Here is a 27,002-nt window from a genome sequence, read left to right on the forward strand (position 1 = left end):
ATCTTCTGACAGCATTTGTTAGGAGGCATAGGCTAAGACCAAGTGGGGTGTGTGTGTGTGTGTGTGTGTGTGTGTGCGCGCGCGCGCGCGCGCGCGCAGGACTAGGAGGAAAGCCCCAGAACACTGACCCCAGCAGTCCAGAGCCCCAGGCCCTTGTCCAGGCTCAGCCTTGCTTTGTGACCCTGGGCAAATTCCTTCCCCTCTCTGGGCCTCAGTTTTCTGTCTGGTCAAATGGGGGCATCCTACCCATATACTCCTTCGTGGTCATGAGGACCTGGGATGCTGAGGAAGTGGAAGATGCCAGGGTTTCTCCTTCGTGCTTATGTGGAGGCTGTAGTGAAGTCAGTCAGATGGTGGTGGCTGAGAGGAGGGGCAGGCCCACAGCTGGGGACAGGGAGGAGGGAACTCACACGCACCCCTGCGGAAACGAAGAGATGGTATCACCCGAGCACTGCCGCCTGAGTCCCCACACTGGGCTCAGCTGACAGGAAGGAGAGAACCGCAGGGAGTGGGACCCTCAGGCTCCCAACAACCCCCTTCTCATCTCATCCTCACTTCAGGGGCACAGAGCCTCGTTCAAAGCCCCCCTCCCCACCCCAACACACATATCTCTCTCTCTCTCTCTCACACACACACACACACACACACATACACACACACACGCTTCACCTGGCTGTGTGACCTCAGGCAGGTCATGTCACAGCTCTGAACCTCAGTCTCCTCATCTGGAAAATGGGGGATTAAACTTATGTCCTGGAGTTGTGCTGTGAATTCAGTGAAGCAATGAATGCATGCAGCATGTCTGACAAATGCAGAAGCATTTATTGTGCTCAGTGTCATCCTTCTCTTCATGGCTTCTTATGGAGGTTATTCTGTGTGCCAGGCACCATGTTAAGCATGTTATTTATTCTCTGTGATATGGAGAATGGGGCTCAGAGAGGTCAAGTGACTTGCCTAAGGTCACAGAACTAGGATGTGGAATTTCAAGGGATTCAAGTCCAGGGCTATGGGATTCCAGAGCTGCCATGCTATACCATAACACTTAGAGGGGGTGTCAGGGATGCTCCCAACCCTCCTTGGACCCGCAATGAGTGGAACTGCAATGATGTTTTATTATTATTACTGCTGGCAATGTCATTAACTTCTTTCCCTCCCCTTCTCCTTCCAGAGTTCTTCAAGTTCAAAGGCTTTGGGAGTCTGTCCAACCTTCCTCGGTCCTTCACTCTGAGACGATCTTTGACCTCCACCAGTATCCGGCCCCATCTGGAGGCTGACACCTTTGACGCCACACAGGATGACATGGTGACAGTTCCCAAGAGCCCCCCGGCCTATGCCCGTTCCAGTGACATGTACAGCCACATGGGCACCATGCCTCGCCCCAGCATCAAGAAGGTTCGGGACCAACAGGCCACCCAGGAGGCCCAGGAGGTTGGTCCTGAGCCCCATGCGGTGCCCCGAGGTCTGCCTGACCCTCCAGGCTTGGAGGCAGCCAAGAAGGTGGTGGTGGGGACCGATGCCCCTGTGGAGGACACCCCAGCAGTGGGACCCAACCCTTCAGCAGGGGAAGTGGGCCCCAAGAGAAAACCTGAGGACCCCAGGGCAGACAAAGAAGAGGAGCAAGACCCCAGGAATGTGCCCTCAGAAAGGTAGGTGCCTGTCAGGGGAGGGTGAGGGCAGGGCCTATGGGGATGGTTTCTCCAGTCTCCTGCCAAAAGAACCTGGAGAGGACCCCCAACACACATATCTGAGTAGAAACAAAACAAAACATACACACACAAACACACCTACACAGTAACCACATGCTTACTCTTGACCAGGCACTGTACTTAGCCCTTCCCTTGTAATTAATTCTCGGGAAGAAACAAAAACAAACAGAAACAAAACAAAGCAAAACAAAAACAACGCGGGGAGAAGATACTGCTATTTCCATATGACAGATGAGGAACCTGAGATTCAGAGAGGGACTGTCATCTGCCCCAGTCAGGTTGCACACCTAGCAAATGACAAAGGTAGGACTTGAACTAACTTGACCCACCTGAGTCCAAAGCCCTAGGCAGCCTCCAGCATGGGCCCTCAGCTACTGGTCAGGCCCAAGCCCAATCACTGGATCCCTGCCTTGGGCCCCCACACCAGCATCACCACCTTTAATTCTGCTGGACAACATTGCTCCCCTTTTCTAGAAAACCATTTGTTACCTAACTTGGTTACAAGGTGTTTTGAGTTGGTACAAAAATACAAATAGTGATGATATGACCATAGCTTTCATTTAGTAAGTACCCATTTTACTGGGTGTCAAAACAAATGTTACTCACTGAAAACTCTGTAAAAGATTATACTATTACCCACCTCCCCCCCTCCATCTTACAGATGGGGAAACTGAGACTCAGCCAAGGTTGCAGAGCTGGGATTTGAGCAGGAATATGCCTGTCTCCAGTGGCTGCACACTCATCCACCACATTGTCCCCAGCATCTTCTAAGCCCTACAGCTATGGACCAATACTTCATGCCCTTGGGAGACCCCTCAGCCCCAACCAAACAGGTCCTTGGTTTTTCAACCCTCAGAACCTTTGTCTAAACCACACTGGTCAGATATACCTACTGAAATAAAGGGAGGGGGGGAAATCTGAGCAAAAGTAACTCTAGGGTTGGTCCTGGAACCTCTCTTGAGTGGCTTTGCCCTGAGACATCCAGCACAGCTTTTGTGTGGTGGGGTAATCGGTCCTTCAATGGGGAGCAAGACCTTGTAAAGCTGCAGAGTGAATCTAGTCCAGACTCTGCCTCTTGCTGATTGCAGGACCTTGGACAAGTCTGTTCCCTCCTCCGAGCCTCACTTCTCTCATCTGATAAATGGGCACAACGATAGCACCTACCTCGCAGGGTTGTGGTGAGAATTCAAGAATAACCTACCTGTAAAATCTTAGCACAGTGGCTGGCACACCACAAACAGCTCAGCAAAGGGGAGTGCTTACGTTTATGATTAATAAAACCAATGCTTTTCCACCATCTCTGGCCGCTCCAGGCTGCCTTCTCTTGCCATCCCCTTAACTTAGGCCTCATTCGGGCGTGAGGCAAGGACTGTATGTAGGGGAGAGGGCCTTATAGGTCCGGGGGCGTTCTGAGGTAACCCAAAGTCTGAGAAGTGCACGGAGTTTGCGGAAGCGGGACGGGGCGGGGTTAGTGGGCGTGTCTACGGGCGTGGCCTTTCCGTGCTGCGCGGAGACTGTTGGGGAAGCTGGCCCTGGAGTGGGGTGGGGCGAGGCGGAGGGGTGTGCTCGGGGGCGTGGCCTTCCCGCTCCGTCGGAGAGGGATGGGGGAAAGGGCGGAGCGAGACAGCAGGCGGAGGGCGTGTCCGAGGCGGGGCATATCCTTCCCAGAGGGAGGAGTAGGCGGTGGAGCGCGCCCAGGGACGGCAGAGGGGCGTGTTGGAGGCGTGGCCTACAGGCCAGGCTCCTCCCCCGGAGTCCTGCTCCGAGCTCGGCAGCTCCGTAGCCCGAGAAAGGCGGGAGCCGTCGAGTAGAGGAGGTTCCCGAGCTGCAGGCAGCGACGACAGGGAACCATGACTGCAGTGGGCCGAAGGTGCCCAGCACTGGGACCCAGAGGGTGAGTGACCGAGGTGGGACCGAGGAGGGCCGCCGCCGGGGAAAAGGAGTCGTCTGAGGGGGAAATCCTTGCCCCTGGGGTAGCTGACAAACCTGGGTGTGAGTTTAGCATCAGGGACTTTTAAACTTCCTTTTGGTGTAACTCTGTCCCCTCCCTGTCCTGGCACAGGTTGGGCCTCTTCTGGTCACAGCATTCCCAGGAGAGAGGCGCTATTACTATCTCCAGTTTACAGATGAGGAAAGAGAGATTTACTTGCCCAGTTTGACAGGACTACTGAAAGTCAGAACTAGGGTTTAACTCCCCCTTCCTGGACCAGGCCATCAACGACTAAGCAACTCATTCCCTTCCAGCAGGTCTTGAGACACTTTAAGAATGCCAAGTCTAGGACCCAGCCTTCCTCCCCTGTGGGCAGAGATGGTCCTGGCAGTGCCTCTGGCATCAGGCCTGGCTTAGAGCTGACAAAGGAAATGGGGAGACTCTCCCTTCCCACCCTAATCATCTGGAATATCCAGGGGTCCTGAGGGGGGTGGGGTTAGCAGATCAGATTGAGCCCCTTCCTGGTTCCCTGAGACCCAGTGTCCCTCCAGGCCAAGTAGGAGGCCAAGAATTGTTGAACATTTCTTCTAGCAGCCTGTGGAACCCAGCCCTGTGCTGGAGTCGGGAGAGCTGCTTTGCCTGTGTGAGCTCAGGCTTACTCTACGCTACTCCGGGCCTCAGTCTCCCCAGCAGCCAAGATGGGCCTGGGCTGGGCTCTGAGGATCCATCCAGCTTGGGGACGAGGCCATTTGAGAACTGCCACTGAGTAAGACTGGGGACCTCATGCCCGAGTGTCCCAAGGGGGTCATCCCAGTGGCTGCTCAGGGAGCAGCCTAAGTTGGGGGAGACGTGTCCCTCCCCTCCCCTCTGGGAAGCAGGGTGCACCTGGAGCAGAAGGAAGGAAGGGGAAGAGGTGAGGCTGCAGGAGTTTCCTGGTGCCCTGTTCCCTGCTGAGATCATGGGGGATGCAGAGGAAGGAGGGAGGAGGGGCCGATAGCACAGGGAATGAAGGGCCTTTAGCTCCCAAAAAGGAGAGTGCCAGCCCAGCCTCCCCCCTTCCCCCCACACCCTCAGGTTTCTGCAGGGAATTAGTGGGTCCAGAGAGCCCTGACACACTACCCTTCAGTCCATGTTATAGAGGAGGAAGTGGAGGCTCAGAGAGGGAGGGGAGGTCCCCCACCACGCCACACACAGGAGTTGTCAGGCCAGGGTCCCACCAGAGGACAACTGGCTGGCCCTGCCTGGAACACTCAAAGTGTGCCAGCTACCACATGGGCCCTATGAGGATGGAGCCTCTATTTGCTGCATTTTACCAGTGAGGAGACTGAAGTTCAGAGACAGAAAGGGACTTTCCTGGGGTCACAGAGAGATTAAGTGTCAGAGCTTAGATTTGATTCCAACCTGACCAACTCACAAACCCAAGCTCTTAACCACTAGGCCACATTTCACTTCCTGCAAGTAAAAATCTCAGAGCTGTCTCTACTGTTACTTCCAATGACTTCCCATAACCCCCTGGAAAGGCGGTAATAAGAGCCCATTTTACAGATGAAGACATCGAGGTTTTGTGAGGTTAACAACTTGCTCGAGGTGGCACATTTGAGTTGGAATTTCATTCATTTGAATAGTTACTTAGATGCAACTATGCCGTAGACACTCTTCCAGGTTCTGGGGAGACAGCAGTGAGCACAGCAGACAAAACCCTGCTCTCATGGAGCCCCCATTCCAGTGTGGGGGAGACAGATGTTGAACAAGATAAGGGCTTACCTCGTCAGCCAGAAGAGAAAAGCACTACAGAGATAGATTTAAATCAAGTAGAGGAACTGGTCTTGGGGGGTAGTGGCTGGTGGTGGCAATTTAAGAAGCTTAGCCAGGAAAAAAGTCTCAGTGAGAACCTCATGTTTGAGCAAAGGAGACGAGGGAACAGATCCTCTTTTTTTTTTTTTTTTCTTTTTAAACTGAAATATAGTTGATATACAATATTATATTAGTTTCAGGTGTACGGGGAACCAACCCTCTTGATATCTAGGGAAGGGTATATTAGGCCGAAGGAACAGCAGGTACGAAGGCCCTGAGGTGGGAGCCTCCTTGGCATGTGTGAGGAGCAGCAGACAGCAAGATGGGGGCTGGGGAGAGGAGTGGTGGTAACGAGGCCAGAGAGGAAATGGATTCAGATAAGTAAGGCCTGGAAGGCCCGGCAAGGACCTGGCTTTGACTCTGAGCGAGGTGGGAGCCGTTGCTGGCCTTGAGCAGAGGAAAGCTCCACTCTGACATGGTTTATGTGGCCCTCTCCTTTGAGGAGGATTTCACTGCAGTCTTACTCGTTCTAAAGTGTCTCACCCAAGCATCCTTTCATCCCTCCCAGAGACCCAGGCCGCTCCACTCCCACTCCCAGGGCTGTTCAGAAGGAAACTGAGACTTGGAGACCAGGAGAGCTGGGGGCTGGGGTCTCCTATGGGGTTGACCATGGTCTCCTATGGGGTTGACCATGGCCCAGCCCTAGTGCCAGGCACTGAGAACAGGCCAAGACCACCCCCCCTCCATTTCCTTTTGGAATGTTGATTCTGGTCCAAGAATTCCCAACACTCCCCAGAGTCCCACGACCCTCTTGGCCCTGCAAAGTGACGTCAGCTGCCAGGCATCTGGTAGTGATTACCCACCGGGGGAGGGGGCTGTGGTGGGCCCAGCCCGTTCAGCCTCCTCAGGCTCTGGGCGGCTGGTCCTTGTCTTCGGAAGGGGCCCAGCTGCTCCCGGCTCTCATTTCCTGTGGAGACTTTCTCACAGCCTTCGAGACCCCCAGACGCCTCAGACTGTGGGAACTGCACTGGCTCAGGAAGGGTGGATGGTCCCCCCAACCCCAGCTGGAGCCACATCCCCTCAAACCCTCAGGGGACCCTGTTGACAGAATGCTGGACGTATGTGGCGTGAGAGCTGAGGAGGACAGGGGTCGGATACATCAGCAGCTCAGAGGCCCACTGACTGTCTTTACAATATTAAGAAGCCCCCCCTTCCCCTCTCTGACCCTCAGTTTCCCCATCTGAAAATTGGGGACAATAATAGCACCTGCTTCACAGGGTCCTTGTGAGGACCAGATGAGGTAGAGCATTTACCCTGCACTCAGCCTGAGGACGTACCGGTACACAGGATGCTCAGGCAATCACCACACCCATTTATAGAAGAGGAAACTGAGGCCCAAAGAGAGGGCCAGGGTCACACAGCCTCCTCCCTCTCAGCTGAGGGCCCTTTCCAGAGCCCTCAAGGGCCTTCCCTCTGTCATCCCCACTCCATTTCCTCTTCCTGATGTTGATTCTGGGCTCCTGGTCTGGTCGGAATGTTTTTGTTCGCTTTCCCCTCCCCAGCGTCTCCCCATCTCTGTCCAGGAGCAGTCCCCGTCTTCTGGGGGAGCCCGCCTCAGGCAAGGAGCAGAGCAGAGCCACCCCGTGTCTCGTCTGAGCAGCTGTGTGCCCTGCCATAAAATGGGCCTTCCACAGGCACTCGGTTGTCTTCCCCGTGGGCTCTTCTCCAGCAGCGTCGATTCTCAGCAGCTCTCGGGACTCAGACGCCTCAGCTCTGCCCTGGCAAGAGCGGCCCCCATCTGCCTTCTCCTCACAGGGCTGGCGCCCTTCCTGAGGTCTGCTGGGAGCTCACCCCTGTCAAGAAGACTGAGGGCGCACAACGGTGGAGAGAAGCAGGGATGTCTCCAGGATGGTGGTGGCTTATTGTACAAGAGAGGGGGCAGGGCAGGGGCTAAAGCCAAGGGCCTTCCTGGCAGGGAATCCCAAAGGCCCCATGGCTGAGTATCCCCAGAGAGATTGGGCTTTCCGCCCCAGCGCTCTCTGCTCAGGCCCTTTAAGGACAAAGGAGCGCAGAGCTGGGATGGCTGGGGCAGAGAGAGGAGCCATAAGGATTAAGGAACCTTGCACCCTTCTTTCTCATAGGATCCTTGCAGCCCCTCTGGGAAGACAGTTAAAATATGCCCATTTCACAGATGAGGAAGTTGAAGTTCAGAGAGGGGAGGGCAGGGGGAAAGCTGAGAAGCAGAAGGCAAAAGTTAGGGAAGTCTCCACTCAAGACCATATGACCAGGCCTGGAGGCCCAAGGGAGCAAACTGGGAGACAGACAGAGGGCAGGGAGGCTGCAGGGTTCTGCAGGGCAAGGCTGCCCATGGCGAGGGAGGGCCAGGGTGGAACAGGACGGCAGCCTCTCCTCCATGGTCTCTGGGGAAGCCTCACCCTTTCTTCCGGGCGGGGATGGAGGCCCTGAAGGTAAAGCTCAGACTGAAATCTGGTTTGGGGAAATAAAGGATAATGGGCTGTAATCACTGGTCATTAATTCAATTAATTAAGCTAATATATGCAATAAGTGGTATCAGTTTTAAGAGCAAATCAGCTAATACAGGCAATTAAAAGGATTGGTTATTTAAATAATTAATGCAGTTGATTAATGGAACTGATTTAGCTCAATTGTCACTATTATTTATTAATTGATGTCACCACTAATATTAGAGGGGAAGTGCCTTTTAAATCCAATAAAATAATCGATTAATTAATGGAGCTGAGTATTTAAAAATGGAAGCTTTGATCATTACAAAGGGAGGGAGAACGTTCTAGAAATTTCCAAGCAAAGTGAGATCTGTAGGCTGAGTAGGAATTACTCTGACTCTAAAGGAGAGAATTCCTCTAGGCAGAGGGAATATCATGTGCAAAGGTCCTGAGGCTGAAGAGAGTAGAGCTCTTTGGAGGAAGCATGAGGCCTAAGTGCACAGAGCACCCTAAGGAGGAGAAGAGGAGGGGCCGGCAGGGGCTGGGCCACAGAGGGCTGGCCCATGAGAACCAGAGCTTGTCCTCAGCATTGCAGGGGATGTGTGACATTCACTCACTCAAAAGCATCTTTATAGGGACTTCCCTGGCGGTCCAGTGGCTAACACATTGCCCTTCCACTGCAGGGGTCATGGGTTTGATCCCTGGTCAGGGAACTAAGATCCCGCGTGCTGTGTGGTGCAGCCAAAAATTAGAACAAAACAAAACATTTATAGGGTGCCTGGTTCTATTCTAGGCAGAACGCAACCCCTGCCCTTGTGGAGCTGGTGTTCTGGTGAGAGGAGATAGAGCGTGGCAAGTCAAATGAAGCGCTATGGAGGACAACAAAACAGGGCGGGGAGGTGGGGAGCATGGAGAGGCCATATTTCACTTCCAGGTGGGTGGCCAAGGAAGGCCTCACTGAGAAGGGGACATTTTGGTAAAAACCAGAAGAAGGAAAGGCAGTGGCTCTGTGGATATCTGGAGGGAAAGTATTCTGGCAGAGGGAGCAGAAAGTGCAAAGGCCCTGAGGTAGGGAAAGAAGGCAGCAAGAGGCCTGGCTTGGCTGGGGCGGCGTGAGTGAGGGGAGTGTGGTTGGGCGGCGGGTGGGAGAGGTGGTGAGGAGCCGGTATGCGAAGGCTGTTATGAGAACTTCAGCTCTTACTCTGAGTGAAACTAGGGGCCACTCCAGTGGTTGGAGCAGAGGAAAGGCGTGATCTGACTTTCATTTTAGCAGGACTGCTCTGGCTGCTGGGGTGAGAACAAGTCACAGGGGCACAGATGCAGACCAGGAGGCGGTGATGAGGTAGTGGCCAGAGTCTAGGCAACTGATGGCAGTGGGTGGGAAGCCCACATGGCCACCTTGTGTCTTAGAGATCCTGGAGTGTTGTAGAGGGTTAGGGAGAGGCGATGGGGGCTGGTTGTGGCTCCAGGCCCTCAGCTTCCTGGGCCTGGGCCTCTGCCTGAGCACCCCTATTGGTTCTGGCCACCTCAGCCCACCTGCTCCTTGGGGCAGGCACCCCCCCTCCAAGGCTCTGCTCCTGCCCAGAGCGTGAGGGGAAGTGGACAGGAAGCAGGAGGAAGCGCTGGGGTGATCCCAGTGTCCTGGCCAATGTGTTCCCAGCAGTTGGAGGATTTCTGGGCCTGAATGGCCGGAAACACTGGGATGGGACACCTCACCCAGGAAGAGCAGGGAGGTGAGCGGGGGGAGGGGTCCATACCCCACCCTATTCCCACCTTGGCTGGACAGAGAGAACCCAAACAGCTTTAGGAGCCTGCTGGGGCCAGGCTGCAGCTTGAGTGACTATGGTTAGAGGTCAGGAAGGACTTTGCAGAAAGGAAGGCTAGCACCAGGGACTCTGGAATGTCAGAACAGGGAGCGATGTCAGACAGCTTCTCAATGAGGAGCCCTTGGCCTCAGGAGCTGGGGCGGGGAGCCCTGAGTGGAATTCTGCCCTGGAAACACATACCTCACCTACAGGTTTTGCTTTGTCTTGTTTTTAGCTCAGCTTTTGTTAATCTAAAATTTATTTTATTAGATTTATCACATTAAAATTTAAAGTTGGGGCTTCTGAATTTGAGGAAGCAGTTCCTCGATGTTTGACTTCTCTCCCTAATTTGCAGATGGGAATACTGAGGCCTGTGCCAGCCAGAGAAGCCGGCCCAGCCTGGCAGAATTAATAATAACAATAGTGATGAATACTGGTTGAGGGTTTACTGTTCATACATGCCTTAAGCAATAAAGAGTTCTTGAGCTCCTACCATATGCCAGGCACTGTGCTTGGGGCTCAACAGTGAATGAGACGAAGTCAGTGCCCTGGTGGAGGCGTCAGGTGATTAAAAGTCAACAAATAAATGTAAAGTGATGGTTTCAGGCAGAGATTGAGGAAAATAAAGCAGGGTTGAGGACAGAGAGTGAAGGACAAGCAACTGTTCTCAGTAGGGTGGTCAGGGAAGGCTTCTCTGAGTTGGGAACATTAAGCAGAGCTCTAAATAAAGTAAGGGGAGGGGCAAGCTGTGCGATGATCTAGGAGAAGAGCATTCCAGGCAAGGGAATAGCAAATGCAAAGGCCCTGTGGCAAGAAGGCAAGGAGGCCAATGTGGCTGGAGCAGAATGAGGGACAGAATGAGGGAGGAAGGCATATTTTGGGGGTAGGAATTGGTGAGATGGGCAGTCGGGTACCACCAGGGTCACACAGGATCTTGTAGGCTGGGGAACATTTGAGCCTGTTTACACTTGTTTTTCTGGCATAAAAATGGCACCCTGTTTACTCTTACAAGGGAAGAAAAGTCTTGGTTTCTTAGATAAAATTATTTGGCCAGCCATTTGCAGGCCACGGAGCAGGATTTAGATTTTGTTCTTTGAGAGATGGGAAGCTTGGGGGTGGTTTGTGCACTGTGATCTGCTTAGATTTCACCTGAGTGCCGCCCGGGCAGTGGAGGGAGCTGATTAAGGGATGTGAGGGCAGAAGGCTGCTGTGTGCTCCACAGAGGACACAGAGGGCATCCCAGATGAGGCAGAGTTGACACACGGAGAGAAGTGGTCAGGATCTATTTTGGAAGGAGAGCTGCAGGATTTCCTGATGGATTGGGTGTGGAGTGTGAGTGAGAGTGGAGGCACAGAGGACTGCAGGGTTTGGGGCCAAACAAAGCAACAAGAAGGATGAAGCTGACATCAACTGAGATGGGAAGTGGATGTGGGGGAAAGGGGCATGGTTGGGGGGGCGGGGAGAGGGGATCAGCAGTCCTGCTTTGGATATGAAAGTCGAGATGAGAGGAGATGGAGGAGATGCGAAGGAGGTGGTTGGGGTTCTGAGTCTGGTGTTGAAAGGGCAGGTCCAGGCTGCACCAGAGAAGGGAGGGCATTTAAGGCCGAGGACCGGGGGACGTGGCTCACGGAGGCCCTCATGAGGAAGGGTGATATTTATTTGGCATCTGGGAAAAACAGCCCCCACCCCACCCCCACCTCCCACCTCTGGCCTCTCCAGGCTCCATCCTGGCCACCTCTGAGGGGAAGGGATCAATTGTGCAGCCAACTGTCAGCAGCAATGGTACCATGATGTGCCCCTGGGTGGGTCACTGTGCACTAGAGAATGAATGTAGGATGGGAGGAAAGGAGGCTGAGGCCCAGCCTAGGGCCACTAATATGTAAGGTCAGGGAGGAGGTGGGGTGCGAACACCAGAAGAGAGCAGCTTCCTGAAGCTGGGTGATGACAGCGATTCAGGAAGCAGCCCGTGTTAAGCATGTAACATTCATCAGCTCCCAGAGTCCTCGAGACAACCCGATGAAGCAGAGGCTGTCATTACCCTGATGTACAGATAGGAAACACAGGCTCAGAGAGGTGAAGGCACTTGCCTATGATCACACAGCTAGAGAGTGGAGGAGTAGCCCAGCCAGCAGATTCCAACAAGTGCTATCAGCTGCGGTGCCCCCTCCTGCCTTCGGGTGCTGCCACCATGCAGGTGGGCAGAGACTGGCAGCTGCGGAGCCAAGCAGGGCTGGGGACGCTCACCTCTCTTCTCTCATTCCAGGGCCACTGGAGAGCCCGAGGCTGGCGGGGACTATGTGAAGGTAAGAGGGGCTGGGCAGGGGACACTGGAGGGCCCTGAGCCTCTTCCAGGAAGGGCAGAGTCCTTTTCTGACCTTGTTAGGAGTCAGACTTCACTGACTGTTCCCAGGAGGAGGGGGTCTAGGGGTCGGGGCAGCCTGCAGGGTCTGCTTTCACTCCCAGCATCTTCTTCCCATGCCTGCCATCATTCTTTCCTGGCCCCAAACTCAGGACTTCCCAATGTTTGTTACCACCAGACTCCATCCAGCTGCCAGCTGGACAGGGCCCCGAGGGTGCCTGCACACGAAGACCGGCTGTAATCCCACTCAGTCTCTGAGCGTTTGCTGGTGGCGAGAGGTGGCAGCAGGAAAGGATGACTCAGTTCCTCATCACACATAATGGGCATAGTCACATCGATCATAAGCTTAATTCGTCCCCGGCACTGAGAATGTTGAAAATGCAGTTTTGAAATAGTAATGATGACAATAATAACACGACAGAACATTCCGAGTGCCTACTGTGTGCGGACCCCTGGGCTGGCGGCTGGCACTAGAAGGGAGACAGTTCTGAGCTCTTTATGTGAATGAGGTCTTTGATTTCTTCCCTCATCGTGGGGCAGTGAGGGCTTTCTTGTGCCCATTTACTTGAGGATGGGAAACTTGAGGCTCGGAGAAGTGCAGTGACTTGCCCACAGGCACACAGCTACTGCAGGGCAGAACTGGGATTGCTGTCCAAGTTTATTTGATGCCAAGACCATGGACAGAAACCTTGGCCTTCCACATCCAGGAGGACCCACCCTGAGCCAGGTCCCCTGCCATGTGTGAGCACACAGCCGAGGGCAAGGAGCACCAGGCCCTGTGTTCCAAGGGCTCCTGGCCCACGTGGGAACCCGAGTAGAACCACACAATGGTTTGGGCTTGTGTTCTGTAATCCAGTGGACCCAGATCTGCCACTTATTTGACTCATGACTTTGAGTGTGTGTGTGACCTCTCTGAAGCCTCACTGTTTACCTGTGTGAAATAGGGTAACAGTGGTGTCTACAACCCAGGGTTGCTATGGGCTCAATGAGTCCATGCCCATGAAGGGGAGTTCTGGGCCTGGAAGAGAGCAGGCCTGGGCTGGTTCCTGACCCAGGGACAGTCCATCACCCAAGATGTTGCCTGTAAAGCTCTGTGTAAGTGACTAGTAATGAGCACTGTGGGAAGTGCTCAGCTTGCTGTCCCCCCCCCCCCGCGCCCCGCCCGCCCTCCGCCCCTATCCCCAGAGGACTCAGATAAGAAGCCAGTGGCGCTTCGGAGGTAGGGGATGACTTTCAGCTCAGGAGCTGGGGACGAGAAGACCAGGAAGGCTTTCTGGGAGGAGGAGGTACTGAAGCTAAGACGTTGCAGTTGCTCTCTCCAAACAGAAAGCTGGAACAGAGATAAAGATAAGCAGAGATGGGTGGTAGAGTGATTCTGGCAGAAGGAAGAGTGTGGGCGAGGTCAGAAAGCAAGCTGAGTGAGCCCAGGAAATGCAGCCCAGGGCTGCAGCAAGTTGAGCAGGAGCTGCTCCTGGGATTTGGGCCCTGGCTCCTTGTGCAGAGCCCTGACACCACAGGGGGAGAGAGGCCTCAGGGAGAACTGGCACGGAAGCCAGTGGTGGACCACACAGGGGCATGTTGCAGCACCCCACAGATCCCAGCTGCCTGGCAAGGTAATGAGATCCCCATCACTGGTGGTAGTGTGGTCCCTGTGAGGATTATTAGCTTTGTATTTTTCCTTTGGTTTACGGGGCTGAAAAAAATGTAATTAAAAAAATGCTATGAAAGAAATAATACCTGCTCACTGGAGTTGATTAAACAATCCCCTAAAGGATGAACTCAAAGGAATGTTAGTTTTAGCTTCAAGCCTCAGATGAGGGTGGAAGCAATAGTCAGTTACCAAAAGTCCATTCCTGACCTTATGTGCTTAGCTTCCAGAGCTTCAGGGTTTCTCAGAACGTGATGTGGGTACTTTGATCCTAAGGCAAGGATTCTAAAGTTCCAAGACCATAAAATTCCAAGTTCCATGCTCAGAGCTTCAGATGCACTTACAGAAAATAATCAAACATCTGAGGCCCAGAGAGGTGAACTCACCTGCCTAAGGTCACACAGCCTGTCAAAAGGATTTGAACTCCAGGCCTGAGGCAGCAATGAATCCCTTTGCACTGAAGAGCCTATGATTCTAGGACCAAAAGTCCAGATTCTAAGACACTAAGCTTGAAAACAATAGCAGGCATTTACTGAGCACTTACTTTATGTTTGACAACTTACATGCATCAGCTCAGCCAATGCTCACAAGAGTTCTCTGAGGTCAGCACAGGTATGTTTTCCAGATGAGTAAATCCAGGCTCCAAGAGAAGGCACTGGTTGGCTGGAGGTGGGGCACCGCTAGTTGAACCCATGTTGATTCCCAAACCAGTGAGCCTTACTGGGTCTCTGTCCCCCCACCCCCACCCCCCAGTCTGTCACTGGAACATCCCGCAATTCCCAGCAGAGTCCCTGATTCCAAATCAGAGATGAGAAATGCTGGGTTCAGGGAGATCTCCTGAGGCCACAAAGGATTTGGTCAAACATATACAGGGATTTTCCCCAGCTTTAGATATGATTTAATTCAAAGTCTCTGCCCGCTCCGGGTTAGCGAGGGGTGAGGCGAGTAGGGGAAGCAGGACCCCCCCTCCACTCCCTTGCCGACCCAGGGGTCCCCACCCCATCCTTCTGCCCCGCTGTGAAGCCCCCCGTGGCAGGTCCTCCACTCCGCCTCCCCGGACTCCAGATTGCCGGGGCGCACGGGGCTGGAGCGCCGGGGGCGAGGGGCGGGGAGCCGGGGGCGGGCGGAGGGAGGAACAATGGCCCCCTCCCCTCCCGGGGCCGGCTGGAGGGTGGGGTCTCCCCGCCCCGCCTCCCCGCTCCTCCCCCGACAAGGAGATGAGGTAATCGCGCCGCCGAGAGGCACGCGCAGCCGGTGCCCAGCCCGGTCGGTCCCGCGCCCCTGCCCCGCCGGCCGCCGCCCCCCGCACCGTCCCGGCCCCGGCCGCCCGGCCCCACCATGACCGAGCGGTGCAGCCTGTGGAGCGCCCTGTCGGCCGCCGCCTGCTGCTTCTACCGCGGCTCCTTCGTGCAGGTGCAGGTGAGGGGGCGGCTCGGCCCCCGCCAGGCGCTCCGGGCTGGGACCCCTGGCCGCTCGCCCCAGGAGCCGGGGAGCCACAGCCCGTGGCGCCGCGCAGGGTCCGGACGGGCAGGGGCTGCGGGCTGCGGGCTGCGGGAGGGGGCGGGGTCGCCCCAGCCTCACCTCTGGGCGCCCAGACGCTCCGCAGGGAGAGGGTCCAGCTGCCACTCCCGAGACTCGGGGCTGCGGAGGCTGCCGTTCGGTCCTGCCTCCTTCGCAGGACGGAGCTGAGCTGGGGCAATGAGTACCGGGAGATGGGGTCCCTGGCGTCCTGCCGGTTCTCCAGCGAGCACTCTGGCCCCTGCGGCTGACCCGGACAGCCTGACTCCCCATTGTACCGGGGGCGCTGGGCTGGGGTCCAAAGGCTGAGCGAGAGGTGGGAAGCTGAGGGGATGCCGCGGGTGCCGGGGCTGGGGCCAGAGCGCCCGCAACCCTCCTGCCGGCTAGGTGGGCTCGGGCGTGCTGCGGGCGCGGGTCTCCTAGCCCAGCTGGCCGGGCAGTGCGGGACGGCGCCGTGGCGGTGAAAGGGTTAAACGGAAGGGGGTGGAGGGGAGGACCCGACCCCGCCTCTCTGCGGAGCATCATCTGGGGATGGCTTTGCTTAGGGTTGCGAGACTGAAGGGAGCTAGAGGCGGCTTGCTGGGCACCGGCTGGAGAGAAGGGGTTAAACCCCTGACCCGGGGTCTCCGCGCTTTTGGCTCCCGTGCCCCCTGGGGGACGCGAGGCGCATCACCTCTGCACTCCCCCAAGCTTACACACATGCTCCGAGCCCGCCTGAATGACTGCCCCGCCGGCGGCTGAGCGCAGCATCCCCTCACCCGCCAATCAGGCGCTCGCAGGCCGGGAGGCGGTGAGATCATCTCTGGCCAATAGCAGTGCACCGGGCGCAGGGATGCTGCATTCGCGCCCCAGCACCCACTCCCCTTGGGAGCTAGGGACCTCCGAGTCGGAGGTGAGGAAGAGGGCACAGGGACCCTAGGGTTTCCTAACCTCAGGTGTGTGGGAGGACCAAGTTTGTCCCCCCAGATTCTCCCAGACCATTGATTATGGCTGGAAAAGTGGGAGCCCAGGCTCCCACCGCCCCCCCCCCCACCGTTTACATATGAAGCTACCGAGGCCCAGAGAGAGAAAGTGACTTGCTCAAGGTCACACAGTGGCAGGCAGAGTCTTGGGGCCAGGTTCTTTCGCACACAGCCTCCTCCCCTTCTTTGCCCTCTGTACCTCTTGCTCCAGCTGTGGAACTGGGACAAATTCTCAACTGTATGCTCTTTTTCAAGGAAAAGGAGTCTCCCCTCTTCCCTCCCCAGGGTGTGGTGGTATAAGAGAGGGGCCAGGGCCCTGAAGAATGGGGAACCCCATGGAGAAGTGTAGGTATCTAAGAAGGCCCAAATCTCAGTTCACCCCAGACCTCCCTGCCTTTCTGGGGTATCGGTTTTTACCCTGGGCAGGGGAGGTACAGAACCCCCATCCCCAGGCCCTGCCTTTCCCTGAGCACTCATCTCCATCACCCACACCCACCATCTGTCCCCAGAGCCCTACAGGCTCCTCAAAGCCCAAATTTTTATGCGGCCATTGCCAAGTTGCTCCTGCCCCAGGCTTACCCATTTTGGAGAGTGTCTCATTGTCCTCCCAGCCTCTCTACCTGGAATCCTCTCTGACCCCTCTGCCCTCTTCCCTAAACCAATCAATGGTTGTCTAAACACCCTTCCCCCAATTCCCATCCCCACGCCCCACCCCACCCTGCCATTGCCTGGAAAACACTAGGCCATCTCCACACAGTGGATCGAACCTTCTCCAATACTTTAAAAACTTTCTGTGGCTCTGCTGTGGCCTCTGGGTAAACCCCAGCTCCCCAAGGCAGCCTCACAACCCTGCCACGCCTGCCCCTGTCACCCCCAGCCCTTTCGAAGTTTCTCCCCCACTCCACTCCCAGGGCCTTGGCTCTGCCCACAGTTTGCCACTCTCTTCCCAGAGCACTTTCCTGCCTGCCTGTCCAACTGTCTGTCCCTACCCTGACGCTTTTGCTTGGCTCATTCAGGCCTCAGTGGAAATGTCACCTCTTCAGGGACTTCCTGACCAGATGAGGAGGGACATGCTTATCTGCTCCCGGAGCTATCTGTGCATCTCTGAACATCCAGAAACCCTGGGATTGCTTGTCAGTGTCTGTGTGGCTCCCCCAGGACAGAGGCTGCCTGTCCTGATGACCTTGGGCTCAGCCCCTGGCACAGGACCTGTCGCAGAGTGGGGGTTCAGTCAATGCTGAAATAATGGAGGCAAAGATTCTAGATATCTTGGAAGCTGGGAACCAGGATGTCTTGGGAGCAGTGTAGATTGAGGTAAACCAAGGAAGGCAGTAGGAGCAGAGGGGTGGAGAATGGAGTGTCAGGGTTAGGCTCTGGGAACTGTGAAAGGTCAGAGGAGGCAGGGAGTGGACTGGAGCACGCTGGACCCTGGTAAGGAGGGGGTCCTGGGGAGAGATCGCCCTTTAGTGTCCCCCTTCATCTGTCCTGCTGCCAGATCTATCTGTCCTGGACCAGCTATCTTCAGGGCCTGGAATTGGGGGAAGGGAGAGGAAGCAATGTCACATGTTCTCACAGTGACAACGACTTCTATGGGCTAGTCTTAGTGCTCTGGAGTATTGTCTCCTTTCATCCTTGCAACCCGGTGAGGCAGGTTCTGCAATTGTACCCATTTTACAGAGGAAGAAACTGAGACCCAGAGAACTCACACAACACAGCCAGGTTTGGGCTGGGCTCCGTGGTGGGGGTGCACCTGGCAGCAGGGGCTCCCTTCCTTCTGTTCTTAGGACTCTAACCCTAGGCCACAGTAACCAGGAAACCAGGAATCTTCCCCCTTGGGCAGGTGGAAGGCAGGATCCTGGACATTATCTTCAGTGAGTGACCTTGGGCTTCCCTGCTGGGCTGCAGTTTTCCCATCTAGCAAGGATTGCTTGAGATAGCAAGGAAGAAAGGGCTTTGGGAACTGCAAAGGACATCACAGATGTCTTTTGGGGCGGGGGCAGCTCTGCTTCCCTGTTTGTAGCTGCCTTTTCCACCCTTGTATAATTCACTGTCCCAGAATGTATCCTTGTCCTTTCAGCCCTGTTTTTGTCCATGCTTTTGCCTAGGTACCTGCTGTCTTATCCACTTGTAGAAATCCTCCCTCCCCCACTTCAAAATCAGTTTGGTGTCCTTGGTGCATAACGAGTGTCTGTAATTGCCGTCTCCTTCAGGAAGCCTTCCTGGACCACTCCATCTAGCCTAGACTTCATCTCCTGCCTTTGAAAATCTACCGGGCTCTTTGCCGCTGTCCAGTAGTGTGGTGCTGACCGCAGTTTGCTCAGATGCTCATGTCGCTTTTGCCTTTCCTTTTAGACTAGGGGCTTCCTTGAGGACAGGTTTATTTATTGCCCTATCTACCCTGGCACACAGTGCAGAGCCTGAACACAGTAGGCACTTTTTGGTGGATTTAATTGAGATTCCTTCACTCCTGCTTGGATAGGGACTCATGGGTGAGGACCTTTCTGGCATCTGTGCCTAAGTTTTCCCAGGGTCCCAAGATGGAATGAGTTCACCTGGGCTGGGGGAGGTTGGGAAGGAAAGAGGAAGGGGGCTTCAAATTGGATGCCAACTTTTGCTGTCTTCTGCTCAGTTCTCCAAGGAGAAGTACATCCTGGACTCATCGCCTGAGAAGTTGCACAAGGAGTTGGAGGAAGAGCTCAAACTCAGCAGCACAGATCTCCGCAGCCATGCCTGGTACCATGGCCGCATCCCCCGTGAGGTGAGCAGGACCTGAGCTGGGACCTCAGCCCTAGACCCTTCCGCCCACTGCCTCAGCCAGCACCAGCCCGGAAAAGCTCTGACTATTGTTTGGTGGGTTCAATCAGAGCAGACTGGGATGAGGTCTAGTTCTACCATTTATTGACTGTGGGACCTTGAACAAGTCACTTCGCCTCTCTGAGTCCCAGTTTCCTCATCTATGAAATGGAGGATAGTAATAGTCCCTACCTTAAAGGTTGGTTGTGAGAATTAAATGAATTAATATGTGTGAGGTGCTTAATACAATGTCTGACATGCAGTGAGCTCAATGAACATTGTCCTTCATGGTGGTTATTAGTATTACTACTATTATTTTCACTGTTATTGTTATAGGTTTATACATCAGCCTCTTGTGTGTTTGGTTAGTGTGTATCAGTCCTTAGGCTACTCAGTTTTGACAATGTTGAATTTCTGGGCTGAGGCACAGACTTGGGCTAATAGTCACCTGTTCCCTTTCTCATTCATGCTATAAGTCTTTGTCAAGTATCAACACTGCCAGGTCCTGTGCTGGGCACCAAGGATGCAGAGATAAAATAGGAGGTGGCTTCCCTGGATGGCTGGTAGCCCAGGGTGGGGGTTGACAGGCAGGTAGACTGTCAGAGCCCAGTGGGAGAAGTGCAAGAAGGGAGTGCCCGGCAGGGAGTGTGGGCTGCCCTGAGGAAGGGGTGCTGAGGAGAGAGGCCATTGTGAGATGGATAGGAGTTCACCAGGTGGGCAGCGTGGGAAGGATGTTCTAGCCAGAGAAAGTAGCTTGAGGTCCTAAGGCCCAGAGACGTGCCAGAGCATGGGTGTTCAGAGGAACGAGGATTGAGGATCTACTCTGCCCAGTGTGAGCCCTGAGGAGTAGGTCTGAGACCTGAGTTTTAGATCACGGTGACCCCCGTTCCAGGGTGTTATGTCCTCCCATGTCTGAACTTGTGCCCCAGATCCAGGGCTTCTGGCTGAGCTGCACCCTCTGAATCTGGGTCAGAGGGTGCAACTCCCAAGCTTCAGATATCTCTGTTCACTGTGTCCCTCAGATCCCGGGTCTGGCCCTCTCCTGCCCCTGCCCTGCTCCAGCCTGACCCTTGCCTCTCGCAGGTCTCGGAGACCCTGGTGCAGCGCAATGGTGACTTCCTCATCCGGGACTCGCTCACCAGCCTGGGGGACTATGTGCTTACCTGCCGCTGGCGCAACCAGGCCTTGCACTTCAAGATCAACAAGGTGGTGGTGAAGGCAGGCGAGAGCTACACCCACATCCAGTACCTTTTTGAGCAGGAGAGCTTCGACCACGTGCCGGCCCTCGTGCGGTACCACGTGGGCAGCCGCAAGGCTGTGTCAGAGCAGAGCGGTGCCATCATCTACTGCCCCGTCAACCGCACCTTCCCACTGCGCTACCTGGAGGCCTGCTACGGCCTGGGCCAGGGTGGTGGCAAGGCTGCCAGCCCTGCCAGCCCCTCGGGCCCCAAGGGCAGCCACATGAAGCGGCGCAGTGTCACCATGACCGACGGGCTCACTGCTGACAAGGTCACCCGCAATGATGGCTGCTCTACCAGGTGAGTGAGAACCCGCACTAGGCCTCAGTCTCTCCATCTGTCAAGTGGGGGTGTCAGTAATGAGAGTGCTGGTGAGAAAGGGGAGGCCTAGTCATGCTGGTCTGGGGTGAAATGACTGCCCTGGAACCTTGGTGTGCGGGGAAGAACGGGGGAAGCTCAGGCTGTGCTAGGTGGAGATCTGGAGCACAGGTTGCTATTCCAGCTCTGCTATGACTAGCTGTGTGCCCTTGGCCCTGACATTCCTCCTCTCTTGCCTCCATGTTCCTACCTATAAAGGGCTCTCACTCAGAAAGCCCCCTCTGGCCTAGGGGGAGCCCTGGGTGCTGTCCTGTCCCAGACAGGCGCCTGGTCCCTGTGGCCAATGCTACCCCACCCCACCCCACCAAACTCGGCCAAGGTGGGCATCAGAACAGAGGGCTTTGCAGGATGCAAACCACCCCACAGGGAATGGAATGTTCTCAGCGACATTTTTGATGACATCCAATTATCTGGGGCTGGGTGACACCAGGCCCTGATCCCTGGAAAAGCCACAGCAGCAAATCATTCCTGAGGCCCTACTGTGTACCTGGCCCTCTCCTGGTGCTCTTGTGCCCAACATCACGGACTCCCACGTCCTCCTGGGAGGTGGCTTCTGTCCATGCCCCCACTTTGTAGATGAAGAAACAGGCTAGGAGAGGGGAAGCCACTTGCTAGAGAGTGGTAGGACCCAGATTCAAACCCAGGTCCTCAATTCCAAAGCTATGTCCCTAATTTCTATGGCCTCCCTGACTGTCTGCAGCAAGACCTGCCATCCTGTGCCACCAGCACTTGGATAGGTCCCATCTCCCTGGGCCTGAGCCGGGTGCTGTCAGCCAAGGAATTGCTGGTTGGATACCCTGTAGGGAGTAGCCACTTGGCCTGTGGTTTGGAACCAGTGATCAAAACGGTGCCAGGATCCACAGGCCATGTGTGCCCAAGGCATCCTGGATATCATGTGGAAGCAGCGAGGAGGGGCCAGCCTGGTGGGCCTGGCTCCCTTGGCCTGCCCACCTTTCCTGCTAGCCTCTCTCCTCAGACTATTCTCCAAGTTGGGGAAAAGGTTCCCAGGGAGAGAACAGTTGTGCAGTTTGTGGACTGCACAAGCCCTTCCTCCTCTGGGCTTCAGTTTTTGTACCTGTCAATTGGGAGGTTGGACTTGATCATCTCCAAGCCTTTTTTGCCTTTGAAGTTCAGCAGATCTAGGATGGAGGCAGAGGTGGGGGTCCTAATGCTAGCTGAGGACCCTGACCTCTGGGCTCTCTGCTCATGAAGATGTCTGTTCCACAGCACATCACTGCCCCACCCCCGGGAATCCATCCGCAACTGTGCACTCAGCATGGACCAGATCCCAGACCTGCACTCGCCCATGTCCCCCATCTCTGAGAACCCCAGCTCCCCTGCCTATAGTACAGGTATGGACTGCGGAGGGGGTAGGGGCAGGTGGGGGGATCTGGTGGGAGTGGCCATGTGTGCGCATGTATGTGCTGTCTTTGATGACTTCTGTTACAGTGTGTGATCATGTGTGTTTCTACCTCTTTTCTGAGAGCAATGCCTTGCAAGAGTTGATACTAAAAACTTGCTAGCGGAACTATCAATGTTGACATGCAAAACATATCCATGGCTTATTCGTTCTGCAACGATTCTTTGAGTCCCTATGGGGTACCAGGAATTGTGCATGTGGTTTCCAGCGCATTCTCCTGACTATTGCTGAATCTGGGCTCCAGTGCTGTGAAGTGCACGCAGTCAGCAACCCTCAGCCCCCATTGCTCGAGTGCCTGCGTGTGTGGGGTGCTCTGTCAGGCCCTGCATTGGCTGGGACTTAATGTATCCCTGATTCCAAGTGGTGGGCTCAGACTGCGCTAGTTATGCTCGCTTTGTTTTATTTTATTTTTTTTAAATAGACCTTTTCAGAGAAGTTCTAGATTCACAGCAAAATGGAGCAAAAAGCGCAGAGCACTGTGCTTTTTTAAAGGCAAAGAAATTTCTACTGTAGAAACATGCCACTAGCTCATTTCTGGAAGGAAAAAAAAATGTTTTACAGGCCATGCTGCCTATTGTCCACATGACAGGCAAAGCGCGCAGACAGAGGGGCAGCCCTGGAGGAAGCTTTGCTGGGAGACACTGTTGCCATGTTGCTGTCTTCTGTATGAGTTGCCACAAATTCTCCTCTAAACACGGGCCTGCCAGCTTGTCGTCACTGCCAACTTAACTTCAAAACAACACCCTTGAGTGTCAATGTTAAAATGCCTGCCACAAATTATTTCTTGGACAATTTCTAAGCAGTGCGGCACAGGGAAGTACCCAGGAGGGAGGACTTAAAACCTGGTTTTAAATCTCAGCTCTACCCCTTGCTGGCTGGGGGACCTCAGGCAGGTCAGTTGGCCTCTCTGAGCCTCAGTTTTCTCATCTGGAGAATGAGGGTCATAAAAGTACTTACTCACAGGACACTGAGAGGGTTAAATGGACTACTGTGCAGAGAAGCATCTCACAGGCAGTAAGAGCTCAATAAACATCATCTCTAATTTGGGATGATGGTTTTACTGTTTTGACCAGTGTATCTCCTGCATGTCACCAGCTCCCAGAACACATGTACTCAATAAATCATTATTACTAATTCACTGAGAAATAATTCCACACAGTGACCTCCACCAAGTGCTTAGCTTCTCTGAATCACCTTCAGGCAGCTCAGTGTTTCCCCAAGGCTGCAGCAGCCTTAGGGTAGGAAAGTGCGACCCTTTGGGTCCAGGTAATTTCAGAGTATCACTGAGGGCTGGTCAGTGTGCCAGTGTCTGCTGGGCCTGGCCTGGGCACAGGGATATCAGCCCTAGAGGGTGGATGGAGCCTGTCCTTTGGGAAGGGAGTGGGGGAACCTTGCTGGGTAGGGAGTCATGGTAACCAATCCTCTCTCTTTATCTCCCTGCAGTGACCCGTGTCCATGCTGCCCCTTCAGTCCCCTCAGCCACAGCACTGCCTGCCTCCCCTGTCACCCGCCGCTCCAGCGAACCCCAGCTGTGTCCCGGAAGTGCCCCAAAGCCCCTTGGGGAGTCGGACAAGGGCCCTTACTCCAGCCCCTCCCACACCCTCTGCAAGGCCTCCCCATCACCATCGCTCAGCAGCTACAGTGACCCGGACTCTGGCCATTACTGCCAGCTCCAGCCTCCTGTCCGTGGCAGCCGAGAGTGGGTGGCAGCTGAGGCTTCCAGCCGGCAGGCCAGGAGCTATGGGGAGAGGCTTAAGGAACTGTCAGAAAATGGGGCCCCCGAAGGGGATGGGGGCAGGACCTTCAAAGTCCCCATTGTGGAAGCCACCTCTTCCTTCAACCCGGCTACCTTCCAGTCACTACTGATCCCCAAGGATAACCGGCCACTGGAGGCAAACCTCCTGCGTAAGGTCAAGGAGCTGCTGGCAGAGGTCGATGCCCGGACGCTGGCCCGGCACGTCACCAAGGTTGACTGCCTGGTAGGTGCTGGGTGCACACTGGGGCAAGGGCAGCACCTCTGTCCTCTGGCTTTGGGACAGGGGTCAAGGTGGTCAAGGTGGTGAGGAGCTGGTCCCTAAGTTCCCAAGTATCGTGAGTGGGCCTGGATTCTCACTTCATGGCTGTCCTTCACTTGCTGTGTGACTCTGACTAAACACTTTACCTCTCTGGGCCCCCATTTTCTTCTTTAAAAAAAGCAAAAACTGAGATATTCTTGCTTCCTCCAGATGTCAGTTTGGCACTGGAACCGAGGAGTCCCGAAAGCCAGTGGCATCTGGCTCCCTGGGACACTTGTCAAGCCTGGTGCGAGTCAGTCTGGCTGGCCCAGGGGATATAAAAGTTCCGACTCCCCGCCCCCACCCCTACTGGACAAAACTCGTTGCCTAGGTCCATAAATTGTTAATGCCTGGGCCTTTGCTTTGAATGAATCTTGACCATCTAAGGACCGTGACTTGCTCTACGCCTCAGTTTCTCCCTCTGGAGTTTGGGGGTGGGGGAAGGACACTGATTACTTGGTTTGCACTGATCTCTGAGCTCAAGAAGCAAGAAAAGAAACAGTGCAGAGATGTAGCTCCGTGAAGAGTGCTAGGCGTGAATGGAGCAGCCCTTGGTTCTAGGCCCCGTGTGTGACCTTGGACAAGCCCTTTCCCTCCCTGGACCTCCGGTTTGCCTGCTGGAATAAGGGTGTCCTGGGCGCCCCTGGCACATGTCAGACACCTCTGGGCATTTTCCCATGTATCCCTCATTTCACAGATGGGGAGAACGAGGCTCATTTGCCCCATGTCAGAGGGTTAGCAGTAGAGCTGGAATTCAAATCCCGTCTCCCAGCCCGGCTGCCCTCCTAGATAAAGCTCTCTGACTCCCAGGTGGCTTGGTCTAGCCACGACAGGAAATTAATCAGCCCTCTGGGCGTCCTTGTAGGTTGCTAGGATACTGGGCGTTACCAAGGAGATGCAGACCCTAATGGGAGTCCGCTGGGGCATGGAGCTGCTCACTCTCCCCCATGGCCGGCAGCTACGATTAGACCTGCTGGAAAGGTAAGGAGAGCACACGCGGGGCTCGCGGGGAACCCCCTGGGCCTGTCTCCCTGCCCTTTGCTGTGGCCGGTTGGCCAATCACAGTCTCTCACCTCGGCTCCCAGGGGTTCTGGCCACGCCCCCTATCCCAGTGACCAATCGCTACTTCTCGACATCCAGCTCCAAGTAATCTTGGTTTTCCAAAGACGGAGTCCTTTATCTCCGAATTCACCTTCTGCATCCTCTTGACCGATCAGAATCCGTGAGACTTGGCCCGCCCACGAGCTCTGGCTTCTCTCCTTTCTTAGAACAGCTCTGCCCAACGGTTTCCAACGATTTCCGCTGATCGGTCACAAGCCCCTCAGCCTGGCGCTCGAGGGCCTATGGCCCCGCCCCCCGACATACTGACCAATCAGAAGCCCTTAGCTTTGCTTTTCCTCGCTCTGGCCGCGCCCCCTAATCTCATTGACCCTTTACAATCTCTCACTTTTGGCTTTGCCCTCCGCCCCTCGGCGCCCAACCACAAGGACCCCCAACCCTAGGTCCCTGGCCCCGCCCCTCTGACCTGGCCGCTCCGACAGGTTCCACACCATGTCCATCATGCTGGCTGTGGACATCCTGGGCTGCACGGGCTCCGCTGAGGAGCGGGCAGCGCTTCTGCACAAGACCATCCAGCTGGCGGCCGAGCTTCGGGGAACCATGGGCAACATGTTCAGCTTCGCCGCAGTCATGGGCGCCCTGGATATGGCCCAGGTACTGAGGGGCCCAGGTAGAGCCGGGCATGAGCTGGTCCCTGTGGGAGGAGCCCTGGGATGAGTTCCTTTGGAACGGGTGTATAATGAATCAGGAAGAAATTTGTGACCTCCTAGGCAGCATTAGTGACAGGGTAACTGGGAGAACTGAGTCCTTTAAGTGCTGACCTGCTCCCAAATGAAGTCTTTCCCTTTCCCTGGTTTCAGTTTCCCCACCTGTAAAATGAACAAGGAGCATTATATGAGTTTAAAGAATAAATATAAAGTGGTGCTCATTTAGCAAGCACCAACTATATGCTAGGTGCTACATCGAGTACTTTAGAAGCACTGGTTCCTCAAAACAATCTCGAAAGGAAATGCCCTTCTCGTTCCCATTTCACTTATGGAGAAACTGAGGCAGAGCAGTACTTGCCTAAGGTCACACAGAAGCTGAAAAAGTTGGGATTCAAATCAGGTCTGTCTAATTTCAGAGCCCGTACCTCATCCACGCTACACTTCCTCTCCTTTGCCTCATGAACAGTAGCAACAGGGTCCCAGAGGCAGTGGCTCAAGTCTCAGCTCTGCCACTTATTTTTGGAATAACCTTGGGCAAGTCATCCCTCTCTCTTACTCTTCATTCCCTTATCTGTAAAATGGGTTATTGTGCGGGCTTCCTAGGAGATGTGTGGAAAGCCATCAGCACTGTCCCTGATACACGAATGGTGACTATACTAATAATTATTATTCCACATCTGGGTGTCCACTCGGTCGAGTGGCCTGTGGCCCCAGGGGGCCCCTTCCCTGGCTGGTCGCTCACAGTGTGGTCTCCCCAGATTGCCCGGCTGGAGCAGACGTGGGTGACCCTGCGGCAGCGACACACGGAGGGTGCCATCCTCTATGAGAAGAAGCTCAAGCCATTTCTCAAGAGCCTCAATGAGGGCAAAGGTACCTTCCCCACCTGGCTGTGTGACCTTGGACAGGTTCCAGCCCTCTCTGGGCCAGCAAAGACTCTCCCAAGTGGGGAGGATGATGAGGGCCTGACTGAGCTCTGTGCAGACTGTTCTCAAGCTCACTTTCTGCAACAGGCAACCGTGTGTGCTGCGTGTGGGTCCAGCCTCAGCCCCTGGGCTGGGCCAAGGCTGCAGTGGGTTCAGCTGGAGGAATCCGAAGGGTTTGTCTCAGGAGTCAGAATCCCTGGGGGCTCTCTCTGGGACCTCAGGCAGGCCCCTTCCCCTAACACA

General features: G+C 55.1%; 1 protein-coding gene across 4 annotated transcripts in view; it reads left to right on the forward strand.

Moving 5' to 3' along the window:
* The window catches only part of SH2D3C (SH2 domain containing 3C), a 35,695-nt gene that overhangs the window by 6,739 nt on the left and 1,954 nt on the right, over positions 1 to 27,002 (forward strand). For 2 of the 4 annotated variants that reach the window (XM_057725125.1, XM_057725124.1), the window contains exons 2-10: positions 1,169 to 1,646; positions 11,964 to 12,003; positions 18,817 to 18,945; positions 20,064 to 20,518; positions 21,824 to 21,948; positions 23,460 to 23,995; positions 24,936 to 25,051; positions 25,612 to 25,783; positions 26,595 to 26,706. In XM_057725125.1, coding sequence (XP_057581108.1) covers positions 1,300 to 1,646; positions 11,964 to 12,003; positions 18,817 to 18,945; positions 20,064 to 20,518; positions 21,824 to 21,948; positions 23,460 to 23,995; positions 24,936 to 25,051; positions 25,612 to 25,783; positions 26,595 to 26,706 — 2,032 coding nt within the window. In that variant the 5' untranslated portion in view covers positions 1,169 to 1,299. Of the gene's footprint in view, positions 1 to 1,168; positions 1,647 to 3,498; positions 3,601 to 11,963; positions 12,004 to 15,045; positions 15,127 to 18,816; positions 18,946 to 20,063; positions 20,519 to 21,823; positions 21,949 to 23,459; positions 23,996 to 24,935; positions 25,052 to 25,611; positions 25,784 to 26,594; positions 26,707 to 27,002 lie in introns of those variants that run through there. The other 2 variants (XM_057725126.1, XM_057725127.1) reach the window with 2 other exon arrangements.

The sequence above is a fragment of the Hippopotamus amphibius genome, chromosome 2 (genome assembly GCF_030028045.1).
Source record: "Hippopotamus amphibius kiboko isolate mHipAmp2 chromosome 2, mHipAmp2.hap2, whole genome shotgun sequence".
NCBI classification, from domain to species: domain Eukaryota; kingdom Metazoa; phylum Chordata; class Mammalia; order Artiodactyla; family Hippopotamidae; genus Hippopotamus; species Hippopotamus amphibius.